The sequence below is a fragment of the Salvelinus fontinalis genome, chromosome 29 (assembly GCF_029448725.1).
Source record: "Salvelinus fontinalis isolate EN_2023a chromosome 29, ASM2944872v1, whole genome shotgun sequence".
NCBI lineage: Eukaryota > Metazoa > Chordata > Actinopteri > Salmoniformes > Salmonidae > Salvelinus > Salvelinus fontinalis.
Genome location: NC_074693.1, coordinates 9,042,846 through 9,066,341, shown reverse-complemented (window position 1 = coordinate 9,066,341; position 23,496 = coordinate 9,042,846). Strand labels below are relative to the sequence as shown.

Genomic DNA, 23,496 nt, shown 5'->3' with positions numbered 1-23,496 from the left:
AGGGATAACATGTCCAACTTATAGAAGAGATAACATGTCCAACTTATAGCAGAGATAACATGTCCAACTTATATCAGAGACAACATGTCCAACTTATAGCAGAGATAACATGTCCAACTGATAGCAGAGATAACACGTCCAACTTATAGCAGAGATAACATGTCCAACTTATAGCAGGGATAACATGTCCAACTTATAGCAGAGATAACATGTTCAACTTATAGCAGAGATAACATTTACAGCATAAAGCTGGTATGTGCGTGACAATATGAATTTGAACCCGGGTCTCCTGCTTGTCAAAACACTGTCCAAAACACTGACTCAGCCAGTGTTCAGACTTAACTGCTGTGATGAACCACCCTTGTTACACTGAGCACATGGGGCCCTATTCAGACTTGTGATATACAGACTTAACATGGACTTGAGTCAATAAACATTGGCTTTAAAAAAAAAAATAAGTCCATGTTAAGTCAACAGATCTCAAGTCTGAATAAGACCTCCAACTTTATATTTTCAAAGCTTTATTTAGACAGATTAGAAAGATGACAACACAGAGGAGGAGTGAACGTGGGAAAAGCAGAATCGAACCTCTGACTTGTGGAACAGTAAGATAGCACATTCCTTCGGAATGTTACCCACTCAATCACATCTCCACGTGCCATGTGAGAAACTAGTGAATCCCATTGAGTTAAAGCCTGAAGACGAATGTTTAGGTTGAAGACCATGCTGCCGTGCTGTTCAGAATTCTCCTTATCTCCGGCATGGAGATGGAGAGAGGGCATTCGTGGCAGGACTCGCCTCTAGACCACTCTATGGTTTAGTGTAAAAACAGGCAAGTTTGCAGGTGCCTCCCCTCCATTTTGGTCCATGAATCCAGACTGGTGAGAGAACACCAAACATGCCAAGAAAGTGTGCGTCAATGAAAACATGAATACAAAATGTTATCAAATCAAAGAACAAAACAGAAAAAGGAATTCACTCAACAAGAACATGTGTTCTGTGTAGCATTTCAGACGCTAATGGCTGCTATGCTAGAAGCCAAGGCAAGCTGCACTTTTGATTCAATGATCGTTTATTTGTTTTTGTTGCAAATGAAGGCCTGCTTTTTAATTAATACTGCATACTTGAGTTTATCAACAGGCCATATAAGAGAAGGGAATAAACAATATGAAAAGGGAATAAATAATATGAAAATGGAATAAACAACAAGAGAAGGGAATAAACAATGAGAGAAGGGAAAAAACAATAAGAGAAGGGAATAAACAACAAGAGAAGGGAATAAACAATAAGAGAAGGGAATAAACAATAAGAGAAGGGAATAAACAACAAGAGAAGGGAATAAACAATAAGAGAAGGGAATAAACAACAAGAGAAGGGAATAAACAACAAGAGAAGGGAATAAACAACAAAAGAAGGGAATAAACAACAAAAGAAGGGAATAAACAACAAGAGAAGGGAATAAACAATGAGAGAAGGGCATAAACAACAAGAGAAGGGAATAAACAATGAGAGAAGGGAAAAAACAATAAGAGAAGGGAATAAACAACAAGAGAAGGAAATAAACAACAAAAGAAGGGAATAAACAACAAGAGAAGGGAATAAACAACAAGAGAAGGGAATAAACAACAAGAGAAGGGAATAAACAACAAAAGAAGGGAATAAACAACAAGAGAAGGGAATAAACAATGAGAGAAGGGAATAAACAACAAGAGAAGGGAATAAACAACAAGAGAAGGGAATAAACAATGAGAGAAGGGAAAAAACAATAAGAGAAGGGAATAAACAACAAGAGAAGGGAATAAACAACAAAAGAAGGGAATAAACAACAAGAGAAGGGAATAAACAACAAGAGAAGGGAATAAACAACAAGAGAACGGAATAAACAACAAGAGAAGGGAATTAACAATAAGAGAAGTGAATAAACAACAAGAGAAGGGAATAAACAACAAGAGAAGGGAATAAACAACAAGAGAAGGGAATAAACAACAAGAGAAGGGAATAAACAACAAGAGAAGGGAATAAACAATAAGAGAAGGGAATAAACAATAAGAGAAGGGAATAAACAACAAGAGAAGGGAATAAACAACAAGAGAAGGGAATTAACAATAAGAGAAGGGAATAAACAACAATAGAAGGGAATAAACAACAAGAGAAGGGAATAAACAACAAGAGAAGGGAATAAACAACAAGAGAAGGGAATAAACAACAAGAGAAGGGAATGAACAACAAGAGAAGTGAATCTCATTTACAGGAATTGGAAACTCGAAACACCATAATAGTTTTTTTAAACCTTTCTGTTAGTGCTCCCTGTCCCTGGCATGGTGTTGCACAACTCTTGATTAAGTAGTGTTACAACACACCATGTCATGTTTCAAAAAATCTCAGGATGATGTTTCAATACTCTAAGTTTGTGGCAGCTCAGTTGCCACTAGTTTTGTGTTTCAAAGCGTTTCATTTGAACAGTGTAGCATCCTCCCACAATGTGCAGCGCTCAAGCTTTCGGCCAATCAGAACTATTAACGATGCGTCTGAGTAGTAGAGCTGATCTAGGATCAGGTTTCCCCTGTCTATAAAATCATATTCATTATGATCTGAAAGACTAAACTGATCCTCAGTCAGTACTCCTAGATCAGCACCGCCTTGTGAATACGAGCCCTGGTCACTATGGTGACATTGCAGAGAGTAGGATGGTGTTTCCTGATCATGGGAAAGGTTTGTTTTGTGTTGTCCCCTCTACTGGTTATGAGTGGGGGAGGGTAAGCTGATCTTAGACCTGTGCCCAGTAACCTTTGGTAGAGTGACCTTGTAGCCTGCTGCACTCTGCTGGCATTCTCTTACAGTTGGTCAGCACTACTCTGTCTCAGCAGGACAAACAGTGGGGTCTCTCTCACACACACACACACACACACACACACACACACACACACACACACACACACACACACACACACACACACACACACACACACACACACACACACACACACACACACACACACACACACACACATTCTCTCTCACTAACCACCCCACTCACACATGCCATCAGAAAAGAGTGCTTTGTGTATTCACAGACTGGGCGGCAGCTAGAGAGAGAGAGAGAGAGAGAGAGAGAGAGAGAGAGAAAGAGAGAGAGAGAGAGAGAGAGAGAGAGAGGTGTGTGGGTGGTGGAGGGGGGGAGAGAGGGAGAGATTAATTTCCAGAGAAAGAGGAGAGGGAGAGAGGATTGTAGTAGAGGATAGACAGGGTTAGAGAGATACAGGAAGAAGCTCTAAAGAGAGTTAACTGGAGAGAGAACGAAAGTGACAGATCAGACATCCAACACAGGAGAGAGAAAGAGAGAGATCAGAAAAAGAGAAAGTGAGAGAGAGATCAGAGCAGGAAAGAGAGAGAGAGATCAGAACCAGAGAGAGAGATCAGAGCAGGAGAGAAAAAGAGAGAGCTGTCTCTGAGGACAGAGCCAGACCACCAGACAGTCAGTCTGAATGCTTAGTAGCTGAGAGCTGTGCTGAGAGCTGCGGCTGTTGTCAGCATTGATTTCTGGGAGCTGTAAGCTGCTGGTACACATGGCGTGGTGCTGTTGCACTCCTCTCCGGGCCTCCTCGTCCTCCTGCTGCTCTCCGCTTCTCAAACGCTGCCCTCTCTTCCCAGGTTGGTTCCACTTCACCCTGCCGTCTGTACCCACAGCCTGTAGCTGAGGCTAGTAGGTGACTGACATGAGAAGACAGATACTCGTTCAGACAGATACTGCTGCTGTAGGTATATCTATATGACATGGGTAACAGGCTATCCCATGAAGGTATAGTATAGTACAGGGCATGGTGTGTCAGTGTGACATTGTGCTAGGTGCTGTCTGATTGTGCTTGTTGTGTGTACTATAGTTGCAGTCCTGTCTGTCATATTGTTACTAAATTGTACAGTTTGTTGTGTTCTGTGTCTCAGTGCAGAATAACAGATAAGTCAATCATTGTGTATTGTCTTGTCTTTATGCTTTGTCCTGTGTAGAGAGTCTCTCTGCTATGTTGGGTAATATTACCACTATTACGACAAGGTCTAAAAGCATGAAGACAATTTTGACATTGACTGTCAGCTGTGGCTTACCAATAGAGTTTTGCATACAATACACAAAGGCTTACCGTTGTTTTGTTGTATTTACAGGGCATGCTTGTCCTTGTCTGAGTGTGTTCTAGTCTGAATGTTCTCTCGTCTTGCTGAGCTGTTGTCTCATGGGTAACGCTCAGTGTTGTGTGGGGTTGTTGGCTGATGATGTCAGTGCAGATGTTTGTCTGTGGGTCATTGTGTGACCTCTCTGCTTCTTACCATCGTGTTTCCCACCCCCTGTAAACCCTTACCACAGTGTTTCCCATCCCCTGTAAACCCTTACCACAGTGTTTCCCACCCCCTGTAAACCCTTACCACAGTGTTTTTCATCCCCTGTAAACCCTTACCACAGTGTTTCTCATCCCCTGTAAACCCTTACCACAGTGTTTCTCATCCCCTGTAAACCCTTACCACAGTGTTTCCCATCCCATGTAAACCCTTACCACAGTGTTTCTCATCCCCTGTAAACCCTTACCACAGTGTTTCCCATCCCATGTAAACCCTTACCACAGTGTTTCCCATCCCCTGTAAACCCTTACCACAGGGTTTCCCATCCCATGTAAACCCTTACCACAGTGTTTCCCACCCCCTGTAAACCCTTACCACAGTGTTTCCCATCCCCTGTAAACCCTTACCACAGTGTTTCTCATCCCCTGTAAACCCTTACCACAGTGTTTCCCATCCCCTGTAAACCCTTACCACAGTGTTTCCCATCCCCTGTAAACCCTTACCACAGTGTTTCCCATCCCCTGTAAACCCTTACCACAGTGTTTCCCATCCCATGTAAACCCTTACCACAGTGTTTCCCATCCCCTGTAAACCCTTACCACAGGGTTTCCCATCCCATGTAAACCCTTACCACAGTGTTTCCCATCCCCTGTAAACCCTTACCACAGTGTTTCCCATCCCCTGTAAACCCTTACCACAGTGTTTCCCACCCCCTGTAAACCCTTACCACAGTATTTCTCATCCCCTGTAAACCCTTACCACAGTGTTTCTCATCCCCTGTAAACCCTTACCACAGTGTTTCTCATCCCCTGTAAACCCTTACCACAGTGTTTCTCATCCCCTGTAAACCCTTAACACAGTGTTTCCCATCCCCTGTAAACCCTTACCACAGTGTTTCCCATCCCCTGTAAACCCTTACCACAGTGTTTCCCATCCCCTGTAAACCCTTACCACAGTGTTTCCCATCCCCTGTAAACCCTTACCACAGTGTTTCCCACCCCCTGTAAACCCTTACCACAGTGTTTCCCATCCCCTGTAAACCCTTACCACAGTGTTTCCCATCCCCTGTAAACCCTTACCACAGTGTTTCCCATCCCCTGTAAAACCTTACCACAGTGTTTCCCATCCCATGTAAACCCTTACCACAGTGTTTCTCATCCCCTGTAAACCCTTACCACAGTGTTTCCCATCCCATGTAAACCCTTACCACAGTGTTTCCCATCCCCTGTAAACCCTTACCACAGTGTTTCCCATCCCCTGTAAACCCTTACCACAGTGTTTCCCATCCCATGTAAACCCTTACCACAGTGTTTCCCATCCCCTGTAAACCCTTACCACAGTGTTTCCCACCCCCTGTAAACCCTTACCACAGTGTTTCCCAATCCTGGTCCCTGGACCCCAGGGGGTGCACGTTGTGGATTTTGCCCGAGCACCACACATCTACATCGAATAATCAACTCATCATCAAGCTGTGATTATTTGAACCAGGTGTGTAGTGCTAGTATCTGTCTCTAGATCAGGGTGGCTGGTAAGGCCATAGTGCTAGTATCTGTCTCTAGATCAGTGTGGCTGGTAAGGCCATAGTGCTAGTATCTGTCTCTAGATCAGGGTGGCTGGTAAGGCCATAGTGCTAGTATCTGTCTCTAGATCAGGGTGGCTGGTAAGGCCATAGTGCTAGTATCTGTCTATAGATCAGGGTGGCTGGTAAGGCCATAGTGCTAGTATCTGTCTCTAGATCAGGGTGGCTGGTAAGGCCATAGTGCTAGTATCTGTCTCTAGATCAGGGGGGCTGGTAAGGCCATAGTGCTAGTATCTGTCTCTAGATCAGGGTGGCTGGTAAGGCCATGTGCTAGTATCTGTCTCTAGATCAGGGTGGCTGGTAAGGCCATAGTGCTAGTATCTGTCTCTAGATCAGGGTGGCTGGTAAGGCCATAGTGCTAGTATCTGTCTCTAGATCAGGGTGGCTGGTAAGGCCATAGTGCTAGTATCTGTCTCTAGATCAGGGTGGCTGGTAAGGCCATAGTGCTAGTATCTGTCTCTAGATCAGGGTGGCTGGTAAGGCCATAGTGCTAGTATCTGTCTCTAGATCAGTGTGGCTGGTAAGGCCATAGTGCTAGTATCTGTCTCTAGATCAGGGTGGCTGGTAAGGCCATAGTGCTAGTATCTGTCTCTAGATCAGGGTGGCTGGTAAGGCCATGTGCTAGTATCTGTCTCTAGATCAGGGTGGCTGGTAAGGCCATAGTGCTAGTATCTGTCTCTAGATCAGGGTGGCTGGTAAGGCCATGTGCTAGTATCTGTCTCTAGATCAGGGTGGCTGGTAAGGCCATAGTGCTAGTATCTGTCTCTAGATCAGGGTGGCTGGTAAGGCCATGTGCTAGTATCTGTCTCTAGATCAGGGTGGCTGGTAAGGCCATGTGCTAGTATCTGTCTCTAGATCAGGGTGGCTGGTAAGGCCATGTGCTAGTATCTGTCTCTAGATCTGGGTGGCTGGTAAGGCCATAGTGCTAGTAGCTGTCTCTAGATCAGTGTGGCTGGTAAGGCCATGTGCTAGCATCTGTCTCTAGATCAGGGTGGCTGGTAAGGCCATAGTGCTAGTATCTGTCTCTAGATCAGTGTGGCTGGTAAGGCCATAGTGCTAGTATCTGTCTCTAGATCAGGGTGGCTGGTAAGGCCATAGTGCTAGTATCTGTCTCTAGATCAGGGTGGCTGGTAAGGCCATAGTGCTAGTATCTGTCTCTAGATCAGGGTGGCTGGTAAGGCCATAGTGCTAGTATCTGTCTCTAGATCAGGGTGGCTGGTAAGGCCATAGTGCTAGTATCTGTCTCTAGATCAGGGTGGCTGGTAAGGCCATAGTGCTAGTATCTGTCTCTAGATCAGGGTGGCTGGTAAGGCCATAGTGCTAGTATCTGTCTCTAGATCAGGGTGGCTGGTAAGGCCATAGTGCTAGTATCTGTCTCTAGATCAGGGTGGCTGGTAAGGCCATAGTGCTAGTATCTGTCTCTAGATCAGGGTGGCTGGTAAGGCCATAGTGCTAGTATCTGTCTCTAGATCAGGGTGGCTGGTAAGGCCATAGTGCTAGTATCTGTCTCTAGATCAGGGTGGCTGGTAAGGCCATAGTGCTAGTATCTGTCTCTAGATCAGTGTGGCTGGTAAGGCCATAGTGCTAGTATCTGTCTCTAGATCAGGGTGGCTGGTAAGGCCATAGTGCTAGTATCTGTCTCTAGATCAGGGTGGCTGGTAAGGCCATGTGCTAGTATCTGTCTCTAGATCAGGGTGGCTGGTAAGGCCATAGTGCTAGTATCTGTCTCTAGATCAGGGTGGCTGGTAAGGCCATGTGCTAGTATCTGTCTCTAGATCAGGGTGGCTGGTAAGGCCATGTGCTAGTATCTGTCTCTAGATCAGGGTGGCTGGTAAGGCCATAGTGCTAGTATCTGTCTCTAGATCAGGGTGGCTGGTAAGGCCATGTGCTAGTATCTGTCTCTAGATCAGGGTGGCTGGTAAGGCCATGTGCTAGTATCTGTCTCTAGATCAGGGTGGCTGGTAAGGCCATGTGCTAGTATCTGTCTCTAGATCTGGGTGGCTGGTAAGGCCATAGTGCTAGTAGCTGTCTCTAGATCAGTGTGGCTGGTAAGGCCATGTGCTAGCATCTGTCTCTAGATCAGGGTGGCTGGTAAGGCCATAGTGCTAGTATCTGTCTCTAGATCAGTGTGGCTGGTAAGGCCATAGTGCTAGTATCTGTCTCTAGATCAGGGTGGCTGGTAAGGCCATAGTGCTAGTATCTGTCTCTAGATCAGGGTGGCTGGTAAGGCCATAGTGCTAGTATCTGTCTCTAGATCAGGGTGGCTGGTAAGGCCATAGTGCTAGTATCTGTCTCTAGATCAGTGTGGCTGGTAAGGCCATAGTGCTAGTATCTGTCTCTAGATCAGTGTGGCTGGTAAGGTCATAGTGCTAGTATCTGTCTCTAGATCAGGGTGGCTGGTAAGGCCATAGTGCTAGTATCTGTCTCTAGATCAGTGTGGCTGGTAAGGCCATGTGATAGTATCTGTCTCTAGATCAGGGTGGTTGGTAAGGCCATAGTGCTAGTATCTGTCTCTAGATCAGTGTGGCTGGTAAGGCCATACTGCTATGGCAAAAAGCAACCTTTGGATTCCCCAGGACCAGGACTGGGAAGCGCTGTCTTATGATGTCTGATCGCTAGCTGCTTTTCTTGTAAAGACGATACATGTCTGTTCACTATTTGCTGTTTAACCTGTTTGTGATACAACATTTTCAACCAACACAATTTTTCTTCAGGACTAGTAAATGTGTCCTTCCTAATATCCTTCCCCTCATCAGAGTATTGATGGAGATATAAGGAGAGGAGTCCACTTAGACTATTGACATGCACCCCTTGATGGTGTTTACTACTTTGTGTTACACTAATCTCCCTCCCCCTCCCAGACATTTACAGATGTGTGTTAGACTAATCTCCTGGATAGGTATTTTATCAGCTAACCACATCATATTTTATAGCAATATGGTGCCCGACGGCACAGTCGATGACGTGGCGTGCAACCATTGGTTGATGCATGCAACGTCTGATCAGGGGAAAGCAACCATTTACTGATGTGTGTCACACTTATCTCCTTCCCCCCTCCCAGACATCTCCCCTGCTGAGCTGGATGCACTATGGAGGGAACCACCGTACACGCTAGCGGGAACCAATGAGCACTTCACAGGAAATGATGTTATGAATCGAGGTAGAGTACAGTAAAAAAGCCTTCGATGACCTTCACAAAACGTCCAGCTGATTCTATCGCAATTATGTTCCTCCTTCCCATGTCCTGCATGAGTTATATTGCCCAGACTAATTTGGAGTTTGAATGCTTCTGGATTTGTACTGTAGCAAACAATGAAACATTGTATTACGCTGTAGCCTAAACAACATAACAGTGGTCATTTAAGCGGGAGGATTCTTTCAGGCTGTTGTGTCATGCCACCGGTCACCGGTCAGTCCCAGATTGAGGATGTGTTTGGGACATCCTCTCTGTACAATGGGACAACAACATGGGGAAGCCAGCCCAGCCGCTCATAAAGCCTTTGTGTGTGTGTGTGTGCATGTGTGTGTGTGTTTGTGTGTGTGAGCACATGTGTGTGTGTGTGTGTGTGTGTGTGTGTGTGTGTGTGTGTGTGTGTGTGTGTGTGTGTGTGTGTGTGTGTGTGTGTGTGTGTGTGTGTGTGTGTGTGTGTGTGTGTGTGTGTGTGTGTGTGTGTGTGTGTGTGTGTGTGTGAGCACATGTGTGTGTGAAGCCGTCACCGGTCACAAAGCCCTGTCAGGAGACCCAGAGCAGGTCATTATATTGTGATAGACCATCTGGGAGCTGCAGTATGGTAATAGATGTGTGGGCTATGATAGACTCTTCATGTCCTGTTGATGTTCTGGAGGAAAAAACTCATCACTATTGAAACCCTCATCAGCTGGATCACAGAATATACTGTACACCAGCAGATATGCAACCTTAGTGTGAATGTTCTCATACAGTAACAGAGACAAACCACCAATTCTGTCACTTTGTCTCGTTACCTTGACTGGTTTGCATTCCAGAAGGATAGACAATGAAGCAACGTGGACACTAAATGATGGTACATGCTGGTGTTGTTTTGTAGCCATGTCCACTATTTGGTCTCCATCCCCTTCATAGTTGTCACACAACAAAGTTGATGGATGATCTTGAACTTGCTTACAGAGCACATGTTGCTGAAACTAAAGTCTATTTTTAAAATCAACCCCCCAAAAACTGTATCCCCCCCCCCCCCCCCTTCCTTCCTGAGGGTTCCTCTGACCTCTGTTTCCTGGTTCCTCCAGGGGAGGAGGAGGGGCCGGGGGTGGAGTCTGGGGAAGGGGAGGCGGAGCTGGACAGTTACTGGACGAGGAAGGAGGCGTTCACCAGAGGAAGCACCGTGTCACTGGCCGTGGGAGAGAGGTTCTCCTCAGGTACTGTTCTACTCACAGATACTCTGTGCGGATGTTTTCCAAATGGCACCCAATTACCTATAGGTGCTACTTTTGACCCATACGGTGCTATTTGGGACAGCCAGGGTGTTTCTCTCTCTATATGGATGTGCTAACTGCTAACGTTGTGGTGTTAACAGCTGCTGGTCATGGCTGTGTGGTGTGATGCTTATTGTGGATCTGTTGGTATTGATGCTATCACAGCATCTCTGTTGTATCCTGTCTCTATTCTATACAGTCGTCTAGATGATAACTTTATCATTCATGTTGTCTGCATGTACGTCAACATCCTGCAAGAAAACTGATGACTCTTCATCTTCCCTTAACGTTAATGTTGCAGTCGACACAGCTACTTAGCTACTCTATGATAATCTGTGACTTTCCTCCAGCAGGTTCCTGTGTAGCTCTCTCCTAAATGGACCTAATGTTTAAAGGTCCCTTTTAAACGTCCACTAAGAGTCACTCAAGGCTGTAATAGATCTGTTATTCCTAGTATAATACTGAAACACTCAATGAGCTCACTGAGCTCTCTAATACACTCACTGAGCTCTAAAATACACTCCCTAAAAAGGGCTCTGTAATACACTCACTGAGAATGGCTCTGTAATACACTCACTGAGAAGGGCTCTGTAATACACTCACTGAGCTCTGTAAAACACTCCCTGAGAATGGCTCTGTAATGCACTCCCTGAGCTCTGTAAAACACTCCCTGAGAATGGCTCTGTAATACACTCACTGAGCTCTGTAAAACACTCCCTGAGAATGGCTCTGTAATACACTCACTGAGCTCTGTAAAACACTCCCTGAGAAGGGCTCTGTAATACACTCACTGAGCTCTGTAAAACACTCCCTGAGAATGGCTCTGTAATGCACTCCCTGAGAATGGCTCTGTAATGCACTCCCTGTGAATGGCTCTGTAATACACTCACTGAGAATGGCTCTGTAAAACACTCCCTGAGAATGGCTCTGTAATGCACTCCCTGAGAATGGCTCTGTAATACACTCCCTGAGAATGGCTCTATAATACACTCCCTGAGAATGGCTCTGTAATACACTCACTAAGCTCTATAATACACTCCCTGAGAATGCCACTGTAATACACTCCCTGAGAATGGCTCTGTAATACACTCACTGAGAATGGCTCTGTAATACACTCCCTGAGAATGGCTCTGTAATACACTCACTGAGAATGGCTCTGTAATACACTCCCGGAGAATGGCTCTGTAATACACTCACTTAGAATGGCTCTGCAATACACTCGCTGAGAAGGGCTCTGTAATACACTCCCTGAGAATGGCTCTGTAATACACTCACTTAGAATGGCTCTGCAATACACTCGCTGAGAAGGGCTCTGTAATAAACTCACTGAGAATGGCTCTGTAATACACTCACTGAGAATGGCTCTGCAATACACTCACTGAGAATGGCTCTGTAATACACTCCCTGAGAATGGCTCTGTAATACACTCACTGAGAATGGCTCTGTAATACACTCCCTGAGAATGGCTCTGTAATACACTCACTGAGAATGGCTCTGTAATACACTCCCTGAGAATGGCTCTATAATACACTCACTGAGAATGGCTCTGTAATACACTCCCTTAGAATGGCTCTGTAATACACTCACTAAGCTCTATAATACACTCCCTGAGAATGCCACTGTAATACACTCCCTGAGAATGGCTCTGTAATACACTCCCGGAGAATGGCTCTGTAATACACTCCATGACAATGGCTCTGTAATACACTCCCTGAGAATGGCTCTGTAATACACTCCCTGAGAATGGCTCTGTAATACACTCACTGAGAATGACTGTAATAAACTCACTGAGCTCTGTAATAAACTCACTGAGAATGCCACTGTAATACACTCACCGAGAATGGCTCTGTAATACACTCACTGAGAATGGCTCTGTAATACACTCACTAAGCTCTATAATACACTCCCTGCGACTGGCTCTGTAGTACACTCACCGAGAATGGATCTGTAATACACTCACTGAGCTCTGTAATACACACACTGAGAATGGCTCTATAATACACTCACTGAGCTCTATAATACACTCACTGAGAATGGCTCTGTAATACACTCACTGAGAATGACTGTAATAAACTCACTGAGCTCTGTAATAAACTCACTGAGAATGGCTCTGTAATACAGTCACTGAGAATGGCTCTGTAATACAGTCACTGAGAATGGCTCTGTAATACAGTCACTGAGAATGGCTCTGTAATACAGTCACTGAGAATGGCTCTGTAATACAGTCACTGAGAATGGCTCTGTAATACAGTCACTGAGAATGGCTCTATAATACACTCACTGAGAATGGCTCTGTAATACAGTCACTGAGAATGGCTCTGTAATACAGTCACTGAGAATGGCTCTGTAATACAGTCACTGAGAATGGCTCTGTAATACAGTCACTGAGAATGGCTCTGTAATACAGTCACTGAGAATGGCTCTATAATACACTCACTGAGAATGGCTCTGTAATACAGTCACTGAGAATGGCTCTGTAATACAGTCACTGAGAATGGCTCTATAATACACTCACTTACCTTCTGCGAAAAGGCACATAAACAGCTTTATCTCTGCATATTGACCTCTTCATGACAATATCACAGTATCAGTCAATACGCCTACCAGTGATGTCGAGACTGACAGTGTGTGTGTGCACGTGTACATACGTGCGTGTGTATGTGCGTTTGTGTGTGTGTTGTGTGTGTGTTGTGTGTTGTGTGTGTGTGTAGACGTGGTTCTAGTGTTCAGCGGTCGGCGGTGCTCAGGTGTAACACCTGACTCTGAGCTACAAGAGGCGCTCCGTACCAGACTCAGGGTCGTCGAGAGCAACAGTCAGGACGTCATCCAACTCTTCAAGGTTAGTCACAGGTCATAGGTCAGCGGTTAGAAGTTAGAGGTCAAGGCATGCCAAAACAGATGACCTCGCCTAGACCAAAGGTGCAGTTCCAACCATTGTCCTGCTAAAAGTATTTTCTCCCTGATGAAGGGGACAGGAGTCGGTTTAACATAAAAGTGACCTTCTCTGCATCCTCTCTGCTCCTTCATCAATGTCTTTGGTTCTTCTGCCTCCGTACAGGACCTGTCTGCCCGTCTGCTGTCTGTCCACGCTGAGAAGGACAGCTTTGTCATCACCTTCAAGACTGTAGAGGAGATCTGGAAGTTCTCTACCTACCTGGCTCTGGGTATGCTGTACTATCCTAGTCTACCTGACCTGGATGAGACTATCGTTAACACAGTCTGATTGCTGATTATTATGTCCAGCCTGGTTAGAAGTTGCCAATAGGCACAGATGTAGGATCAGCGTCCCCACACCCAATCTTATATGTATCGACCTGGAAAGAACAGGCCTTACATCAGGATGTAGAGACAACTTCCTCTTACTTTGTTGTTTGTCTAGGCTATGTGGCGTGGTGAACCTTATGAACACTATATGCCATGTTATAAACACCTTATGACATGTTATGAACATATTATTTGTATTTTGTATGTCCAGGCTATGTGGCGCGGTGCCTGGAGAATTTCCTGTGTGACCAGTCGTTCTGGCTGGACACTGAGCTGCGGAGGGACCTGGAGATCACTGTGTCTGTAGACGAGGAACACCTAGCCACACTCTACCTGGGACTGCTGCTGCAGGAGGGTGAACGAACACCTTATGAACTCCTTATGAACTCTTTATAAACACCCTATGAACACCTTATGACATATTATAACCATATTATGAACAACACCTGGCCACACCATCTGGGACTGCTGCTGCAGAAGGGTTAGGATTGACACTTGAACTCCTTATGACAGGTTATAAACACCATATCAGCATCTTATGAAGTCTTTATAGACATCACTCCAGTGTTAATTTGCTAAATTGTAATTACTTCGCTACTATGGCCTATTTATTGCCTTACCTCCTCATGTCATACCTCCTCATGCCATACGAACTCCTTATGGACACGTTATGAAGACCTCACACACTACGAACTCCTTATGGACACGTTATGAAGACCTCACACACTCTACGAACTCCTTATGGACACGTTATGAAGACCTTACACACTACGAACTCCTTATGGACACGTTATGAAGACCTCACACACTACGAACTCCTTATGGACACGTTATGAAGACCTCACACACTCTACGAATTCCTTATGGACACGTTATGAAGACCTCACACACTACGAACTCCTTATGGACACGTTATGAAGACCTCACACACTACGAACTCCTTATGGACACGTTATGAAGACCTCACACACACTACGAACTCCTTATGGACACGTTATGAAGACCTCACACACACTACGAACTCCTTATGGACACGTTATGAAGACCTTAAACACACTACGAACTCCTTATGGACACGTTATGAAGACCTCACACACTACGAACTCCTTATGAACACGTTATGAAGACCTCACACACTACGAACTCCTTATGGACACGTTATGAAGACCTCACACACTACGAACTCCTTATGGACACGTTATGAAGACCTCACACACTACGAACTCCTTATGGACACGTTATGAAGACCTCACACACTACGAACTCCTTATGGACACGTTATGAAGACCTCACACACTACGAACTCCTTATGGATACGTTATGAAGACCTCACACACTCTATGAACTCCTTATGGACATGTTATGAAGACCTCACACACTACGAACTCCTTATGGACACGTTATGAAGACCTCACACACTCTACGAACTCCTTATGGACACGTTATGAAGACCTCACACACACTACGAACTCCTTATGGACACGTTATGAAGACCTCACACACTCTACGAACTCCTTATGGACACGTTATGAAGACCTTAAACACACTACGAACTCCTTATGGACACGTTATGAAGACCTTAAACACACTACGAACTCCTTATGGACACGTTATGAAGACCTCACACACACTACGAACTCCTTATGGACACGTTATGAAGACCTTAAACACACTACGAACTCCTTTATGGACACGTTATGAAGACCTCACACACTACGAACTCCTTATGGACACGTTATGAAGACCTTAAACACACTACGAACTCCTTATGGACACGTTATGAAGACCTCACACACACTACGAACTCCTTATGGACACGTTATGAAGACCTCACACACACTACGAACTCCTTATGGACACGTTATGAAGACCTTAAACACACTACGAACTCCTTATGAACACGTTATGAAGACCTCACACACACTACGAACTCCTTATGGACACGTTATGAAGACCTTAAACACGCTACGAACTCCTTATGGACACGTTATGAAGACCTCACACACACTACGAACTCCTTATGGACACGTTATGAAGACCTCACACGCACTACGAACTCCTTATGGACACGTTATGAAGACCTCACACACACTACGAACTCCTTATGGACACGTTATGAAGACCTCACACACTCTATGAACTCCTTATGGACATGTTATGAAGACCTCACACACTCTATGAACTCCTTATGGACACGTTATGAAGACCTCACACACTCTACGAACTCCTTATGGACAGCTTATGTGCTCTACTTTCTTGACCTTCATCATCAACATCAGTTTACATAACACTCTCCTCAGAGAATAACAGAAGCATAACATGTCAACGTATTAATCAACCACTGAACTGAAGGGCCATTTTAATGCTATTTCACAAGTTGTTCCAGATACCTAGACATGAAATAGAGCTACACTTAAACTGATGACGTGTTCTGAAATGTCCAGAGATAAAGTAAAACAGCAAAAAAAACACAGCGCCCTTTTTCACTATACAATTTGTCAGCCATTAACTTAACGTACTTTAGAGAGCTATTTTCCTACCCTGCATTTGCATTTCCATTGTAGGCATACTGTTTTAAGAGGAAGTACTGTTCTCCCTAGTGGCTGAGAGGAATCAATAGCCAGTGAAAGGAAGGCGTGTGTATGTTGAGAACTGATTTTTAAAACAATATTCTGTGACGTAGGACACAGCCTCAGGTCCATGAAAAGATCCCTCTAGTTCAGTCGAATGTTCATTCTTTACAGAAACCTGCATCTGGTGTGGTGTCCGTTGCGTGTTAATCACCTGTATGCATCTCTCTCCCCCAGGTTCGTTCTTTGCCAAGGCGCTGGTGAGCAGTGGCGAGCATAGTGATGAGGAAGAGGAGTTGTGTTTCAGACGTAACGACTTGCTGATGGTTAGAGACACGGGGCAGGACAGTCGCTGGGAGGGCACCCTTCTCTCCACCGGGCAACACGGACTAGTGCCTGTCAACACCATGCAGCCGCTGCCATACCCCTTCTACCAGTGAGTTACCTAGTCCCTACCCCCTAACCTATACCCCTTCTACCAGTAAGTCACATTACATTCTATGCTGTATGTACACCTTATAACATGACACAGTGACCTACTCAGTCACATTATAAGCTATCAACCTCTATCCTTCATTTTCACACTTTTCACACTTTTTTAAATTTCCTCTCGCCTCATAATTAGTAGGGAAATATGGCAGCCATTTTGTCCCAAGCTGACGTGTTTCCTGTGTAGGTGGTTCCTGAGGAAGTACTCTGACTGTGCCGGATGCTCCCCTTCAGAGAGAGAACAGTTTGACCACCCTATAGGTGAGGCCCTTACCCTAAACCTAACCCTAAACCTAACCCTAAACCTACTCCTAAACCTAACCCTAAACCTAACCCTAAACCTAACCCTAAACCTAACCCTTCAGAGAGAGAACAGTTTGACCACCCTATAGGTGAGGCCCTTACCCTAAACCTAACCCTAAACCTACTCCTAAACCTAACCCTAAACCTAAACCTAACCCTTCAGAGAGAGGACAGTTTGACCACCCTATAGGTGAGGCCCTTACCCTAAACCTAACCCTAAACCTAACCCTTCAAAGATATGACAGTTTCATCACCCTATAGGTGAGGGCAGGAACCTTCTATCTACAGCACACTACACTCATGTGCCAGTGTTCATTACAAATACTAGGTATTTCTTACAACCCCCTCTCCTCTCCCCTCCCCCTGCAGTAACCGGATTCTGTGAGGCTGTAGTGGACCACAACCCAGTAGGTTCTGATGAGCTCCAGCTGAGTCAAGGTGACCTGATTGAGATAGAGGGGATGCTACTCCGAGGTCTGGACCTGTTCATAGGAACACACTGCTCTACAGGAAACACTGGCTTCGTACACAAGGCTCACGTCAAGCCACTCAACGCCAAACCCCCGTAAGAGCAATACATTTAAATTTAAAATGTTTAGTCATTTAGCAGACACTCTTATCCAGAGCGACTTGCAGTTAGTGCATTCATCTTAAGATAGCTAGGTGGGAAAACCACATATCGCAGGCATATTAAATACACTTTTCCTCAATAAAGTAACTGTCAGCAAAGTCAGAGCTAGAAGTGGGGGGGTCGAGGTGAGGAGGGGGATTATTTAAGATAATCTTTGAAGAGGCAGGGTTTCAGGGGGTTTCGGGAAGATGGGCAGGGAATGTTGTTCTAGCTTCAGGGGGAAGCTGGTTTCACCATTACGGTGCCAGGACAGAGAAGAGCTTGGACTGGGCTAAGCGGGAGCTGCCCTCCCGTAGAGGTGGGAGGGCCAAGAGATCAGATGTGGCAGAACAGAGTGCTCAGGTTGGGGTGTAGGGTTTGAGCATAGCCTGAAGGTAGTGAGGGGCAGTTCCTCTTGCTGCTCTGTAGATAAGCACCATGGTCTTGTAGTGGATGTGAGCTTCGACTGAAATCCAGTGGAGTGTGTGGAGGAGCAGGGTGACATGGGAGAACTTGAGAAGGTTGAAAACCAGGCGGGCTGCAGCGTTCTGGATAAGTTGCAGGGGTTTGATGGCACAGCAGCATTACAATACCAAACCTCTGTGAGGGCTATAGATAACAGCATTACAATACCAAACCTCTGTCAGGGCTATACATAACAGCATTACAATACCAAACCTCTGTGAGGACTATACATAACAGCATTACAATACCAAACCTCTGTGAGGGCTATACATAACAGCATTACAATACCAAACCTCTGTGAGGACTATACATAACAGCATTACAATACCAAACCTCTGTCAGGGTTATACATAACAGCATTACAATACCAAACCTCTGTGAGGGCTATACATAACAGCATTACAATACCAAACCTCTGTGAGGGCTATACATAACAGCATTACAATACCAAACCTCTATGAGGGCTATACATAACAGCATTACAATACCAAACCTCTGTGAGGGCTATACATTACAGTATAACAATACCAAACCTCTGTGAGGACTATACATAACAGCATTACAATACCAAACCTCTGTGAGGGCTATACATTACAGTATTACAATACCAAACCTCTGTGAGGGTTATACATTACAGTATTACAATACCAAACCTCTGTGAGGGCTATACATTACAGTATTACAATACCAAACCTCTGTGAGGGCTATACATAACAGCATTACAATACCAAACCTCTGTGAGGGCTATACAGAACAGCATTACAATACCAAACCTCTGTGAGGGCTATACATTACAGTATTACAATACCAAACCTCTGTGAGGGTTATACATTACAGTATTACAATACCAAACCTCTGTGAGGGCTATACATTACAGTATTACAATACCAAACCTCTGTGAGGGCTATACATTACAGTATTACAATACCAAACCTCTGTGAGGGCTATACATAACAGCATTACAATACCAAACCTCTGTGAGGGCTATACATAACAGCATTACAATTCCAAATATTATGAATTTATAAGATATTTTTGTTGTGAACAGTTATTTTTAACACAAATACTATTTTTATACACAATTATGTGTTCACAAATTATTTGTGCACAATCTAATTTTCAAAATATCTATTTTCTTTCAAAACATATATTTATTCACCTCTCAACTGTTCTCAGTCTTCTAGGAACAGTTAGAACAGTGGACAATGTGTCATGTTTTCTCATTCTGTTCACATTTACCTGGTATATCTGTTTATCTGTTGTCAATAGTAGAGGCTTCAGATGGAGGGATGGAGTGATTGCAGGATGGAGTAGAGAGATGAAGAGGGCAGGGATGGAAGGATTTATGGTTGCAGAGGAGTGTAGGGGTAAAGGGAGGGACGTGTAGAGAGATGGAGGGGTGGGGGGATGGAAGGATGGAGGTATGGAGTGTTGGATGGAGGGATGGATGGGTGGAGGGATGGAGGGGTGGTTGAGAGCAGTCATGTGGGTGATAATGCTTTCTTTGTCTCTCTCCCCCTCCCTCTCTCTGCCCTCTCACTCTCACTCTCTCTCCCTCCTTCTCAGAGACGGACAACTGGTGTTTCTGAGTGAGGAGGAACGTGCGTCAATGGCCCAGATTAACCCCTGCAGTAGTGAACCCAGAGACAGCGGCATCCTAGAGAGACTCTTCTCCTCTGACATCAGTACTGTCTACAGACTAGGTAGGAGAGGATCCCTCAGTCTATACAGTATAGGGAATTACTGAGTACTGTCAGACTACTGCAGGTAGGGAACCACTGTGTTATACTGAGTACTGTCAGACTACTGTAGGTAGGGAACCACTGTGTTATACTGAGTACTGTCAGACTACTGTAGGTAGGGAACCACTGTACTGAGTTACTTTCGTTTTCTTGGAGAAACACCATAATATTAATCAAATGAATTTAGCTACGTTTCTAAAAAACAATCCCATATAGTCTGTTCTAATATTAAAAACAGTCAAATGCATTCCTGAATTAAATCGATTTAGCCGACATGTTGCGGTTTAGTCATTGTTTAATTATTCAAGGCTCCATTTGTTATTTTGTTTTGTAACTAAAGTGCTTGACTCTGTTTAAAGACCTGTACTGTATGCTTTGCCAGTAGGTAAGTTACGCTAAAACAGCTACAGTACACAGGACCCTTAGTCCGACAGCCCCATTTCATTTCAATAACTTAGCTTCTCAAAGATGCCCCCTGGTGGTCAAACTAGCATTAACTAGCATAAATGGCAACAATGGCTGACAGTTAAATAATGTGCCATAAAATTCTGCGTGAGCCCGCAAGCTGTGCTGCATTACGAAGCAACTATTAAAGGAAGAACCACTGTATGTGAAACACCAGATCAATATATATTTCTTCCCACAGATAGACTGGATCAGTCTGACTTTACGTACATCAGAAACCAACCAAAACAAGGTCAGTAATACCTTATCTATTAACAAGGTAATAAGATATTTATCAAAGTTAATACCTTGTTGATCAGCTTGTTAATACAACCTCAGCTGAATGGTAGAAGATTGTTTTAGAGGTCAATATATCCTTCTGTCTCAGTCAAAGCCAAGAACATTTTCTGCCTGACAGCTGTAGATGTTTAGGAAACAACAGAATAAGTAGGCCAGAACACTAAGAGGGAAACTATAAACAGTGTCAAACTCTTTACTTTTCTTCCCTGTCTAGGAGGAGAGAAGGAAACTAACAACGGTTCAGTTTTTGCCCACATTTTTTTTTACAAGGGACAGGGGCGTAACTTGCACTGGGGACGCACATTCTGAAATTGCATTTTTATCATTGGAATGTGGTACAAAATGAGGCAACAGTGTACTTTAGGACCATGTAGACTCCTCCGAGCGGTAGACCATGTGACTCCTCCGAGCGGTAGACCATGTAGACTTCTCCGAGCGGTAGACCATGTAGACTCCTCCGAGTGGTAGACCATGTAGACTCCTCCGAGCGGTAGACCATGTAGACTCCTCCGAGCGGTAGACCATGTAGACTCCTCCCTGCGGTAGACCATGTAAACTCCTCCGAGCGGTAGACCATGTAGACTCCTCAGAGCGGTAGACCATGTAGACTCCTCCGAGCGGTAGACCATGTAGACTCCTCCGAGCGGTAGACCATGTAGACTTCTCCGAGCGGTAGACCATTTAGACTCCTCCGAGCGGTAGACTCCTACCAGCGGTAGACCATGTAGACTTCTCCGAGCGGTAGACCATGTAGACTCCTCCAAGCGGTAGACCATGTAGACTCCTCCGAGCGGTAGACTCCTCCCAGCGGTAGACCATGTAGACTTCTCCGAGCGGTAGACCATGTAGACTCCTCCGAGTTGTAGACCATGTAGACTCCTCCGAGCGGTAGACCATGTAGACTCCTCCGAGCGGTAGACCATGTAGACTCCTCCCAGCGGTAGACCATGTAGACTTCTCCGAGCGGTAGACCATGTAGACTCCTCCGAGCGGTAGACCATGTAGACTCCTCCGAGCGGTAGACCATGTAGACTCCTCCAAGCGGTAGACCATGTAGACTCCTCCGAATTGTAGACCATGTAGACTCCTCCGAGCGGTAGACCATGTAGACTTCTCCGAGCGGTAGACCATGTAGACTCCTCCGAGCGGTAGACCATGTAGACTCCTCCGAGCGGTAGACCATGTAGACTCCTCCGAGCGGTAGACCATGTAGACTCCTCCCAGCGGTAGACCATGTAGACTCCTCCGAGCGGTAGACCATGTAGACTCCTCCGAGCGGTAGACCATGTAGACTCCTCTGAGCGGTAGACCATGTAGACTCCTCCAAGCGATAGACCATGTAGACTTCTCCGAGCGGTAGACCATGTAGACTCCTCCGAGCGGTAGACTCCTCCAAGCGGTAGACCATGTAGACTCCTCCGAGCGGTAGACTCCTCCCAGCGGTAGACCATGTAGACTTCTCCGAGCGGTAGACCATGTAGACTCCTCCGAGCGGTAGACCATGTAGACTCCTCCGAGCGGTAGACCACGTAGACTCCTCCGAGCGGTAGACCACGTAGACTCCTCCGAGCGGTAGACCACGTAGACTCCTCCGGCGGTAGACCATGTAGACTCCTCCGAGCGGTAGACCATGTAGACTCCTCCGAGCGGTAGACCATGTAGACTCCTCCGAGCGGTAGACCATGTAGACTTCTCCGAGCGGTAGACCATGTAGACTCCTCCGAGCGGTAGACCATGTAGACTCCTCCCAGCGGTAGACCATGTAGACTCCTCCGAGCGGTAGACCATGTAGACTCCTCCGAGCGGTAGACCATGTAGACTCCTCCGAGCGGTAGACCATGTAGGCTACTCCGAGCGGTAGACCATGTAGACTCCTCCCAGCGGTAGACCATGTAGGCTACTCCGAGCGGTAGAACATGTAGACTCCTCCAAGCGGTAGACCATGTAGACTCCTCCGAGCGGTAGACCATGTAGACTCCTCCGAGCGGTAGACCATGTAGACTCCTCCGAGCGGTAGACCACGTAGACTCCTCCAAGCGGTAGACCATGTAGACTTCTCCGAGCGGTAGACCATGTAGACTCCTCCGAGCGGTAGACTCCTCCAAGCGGTAGACCATGTAGACTCCTCCGAGCGGTAGACTCCTCCCAGCGGTAGACCATGTAGACTTCTCCGAGCGGTAGACCATGTAGACTCCTCCGAGCGGTAGACCATGTAGACTTCTCCGAGCGGTAGACCATGTAGACTCCTCCGAGCGGTAGACCATGTAGACTCCTCCGAGCGGTAGACCATGTAGACTCCTCCGAGCGGTAGACCGTGTAGACTCCTCCCAGCGGTAGACCGTGTAGAATCCTCCAAGCGGTAGACCATGTAGACTCCTCCGAGTTGTAGACCATGTAGACTCCTCTGAGCGGTAGACCATGTAGACTTCTCAGAGCGGTAGACCATGTAGACTCATCCGAGCGGTAGACCATGTAGACTTCTCCGAGCGGTAGACCATGTAGACTCCTCCGAGCGTCAGACCATGTAGACTCCTCCGAGCGGTAGACCATGTAGACTCCTCCCAGCGGTAGACCATGTAGACTCCTCCGAGCGGTAGACCATGTAGACTCCTCCCAGCGGTAGACCATGTAGACTCCTCCCAGCGGTAGACCATGTAGACTCCTCCGAGCGGTAGACTCCTCCCAGCGGTAGACCATGTAGACTTCTCTGAGCATTAGACCACGTAGACTCCTCCGAGCGGTAGACCATGTAGACTCCTCCCAGCGGTAGACCATGTAGACTCCTCCGAGCGGTAGACCATGTAGACTCCTCCGAGCGGTAGACCATGTAGACTCCTCCGAGCGGTAGACCGTGTAGACTCCTCCAAGCGGTAGACCATGTAGACTTCTCCGAGCGGTAGACCATGTAGACTCCTCCGAGCGGTAGACTCCTCCAAGCGGTAGACCATG

At 45.9% G+C, this 23,496-nt stretch overlaps 1 protein-coding gene across 2 annotated transcripts in view; it reads left to right on the top strand.

Annotated features, from left to right (window-relative positions):
• The window catches only part of sh3tc2 (SH3 domain and tetratricopeptide repeats 2), a 50,818-nt gene that overhangs the window by 3,913 nt on the left and 23,409 nt on the right, over positions 1-23,496 (top strand). The window contains exons 1-11 of one of the 2 annotated variants that reach the window (XM_055888177.1): positions 3,567-3,651; positions 8,970-9,068; positions 10,175-10,303; positions 13,072-13,199; positions 13,419-13,524; positions 13,836-13,979; positions 16,432-16,630; positions 16,871-16,944; positions 17,356-17,551; positions 19,628-19,764; positions 20,450-20,500. In XM_055888177.1, coding sequence (XP_055744152.1) covers positions 3,567-3,651; positions 8,970-9,068; positions 10,175-10,303; positions 13,072-13,199; positions 13,419-13,524; positions 13,836-13,979; positions 16,432-16,630; positions 16,871-16,944; positions 17,356-17,551; positions 19,628-19,764; positions 20,450-20,500 — 1,348 coding nt within the window. Of the gene's footprint in view, positions 1-3,566; positions 3,652-8,969; positions 9,069-10,174; positions 10,304-13,071; positions 13,200-13,418; positions 13,525-13,835; positions 13,980-16,431; positions 16,631-16,870; positions 16,945-17,355; positions 17,552-19,627; positions 19,765-20,449; positions 20,501-23,496 lie in introns of those variants that run through there. The other variant, XM_055888178.1, reaches the window with a different exon arrangement.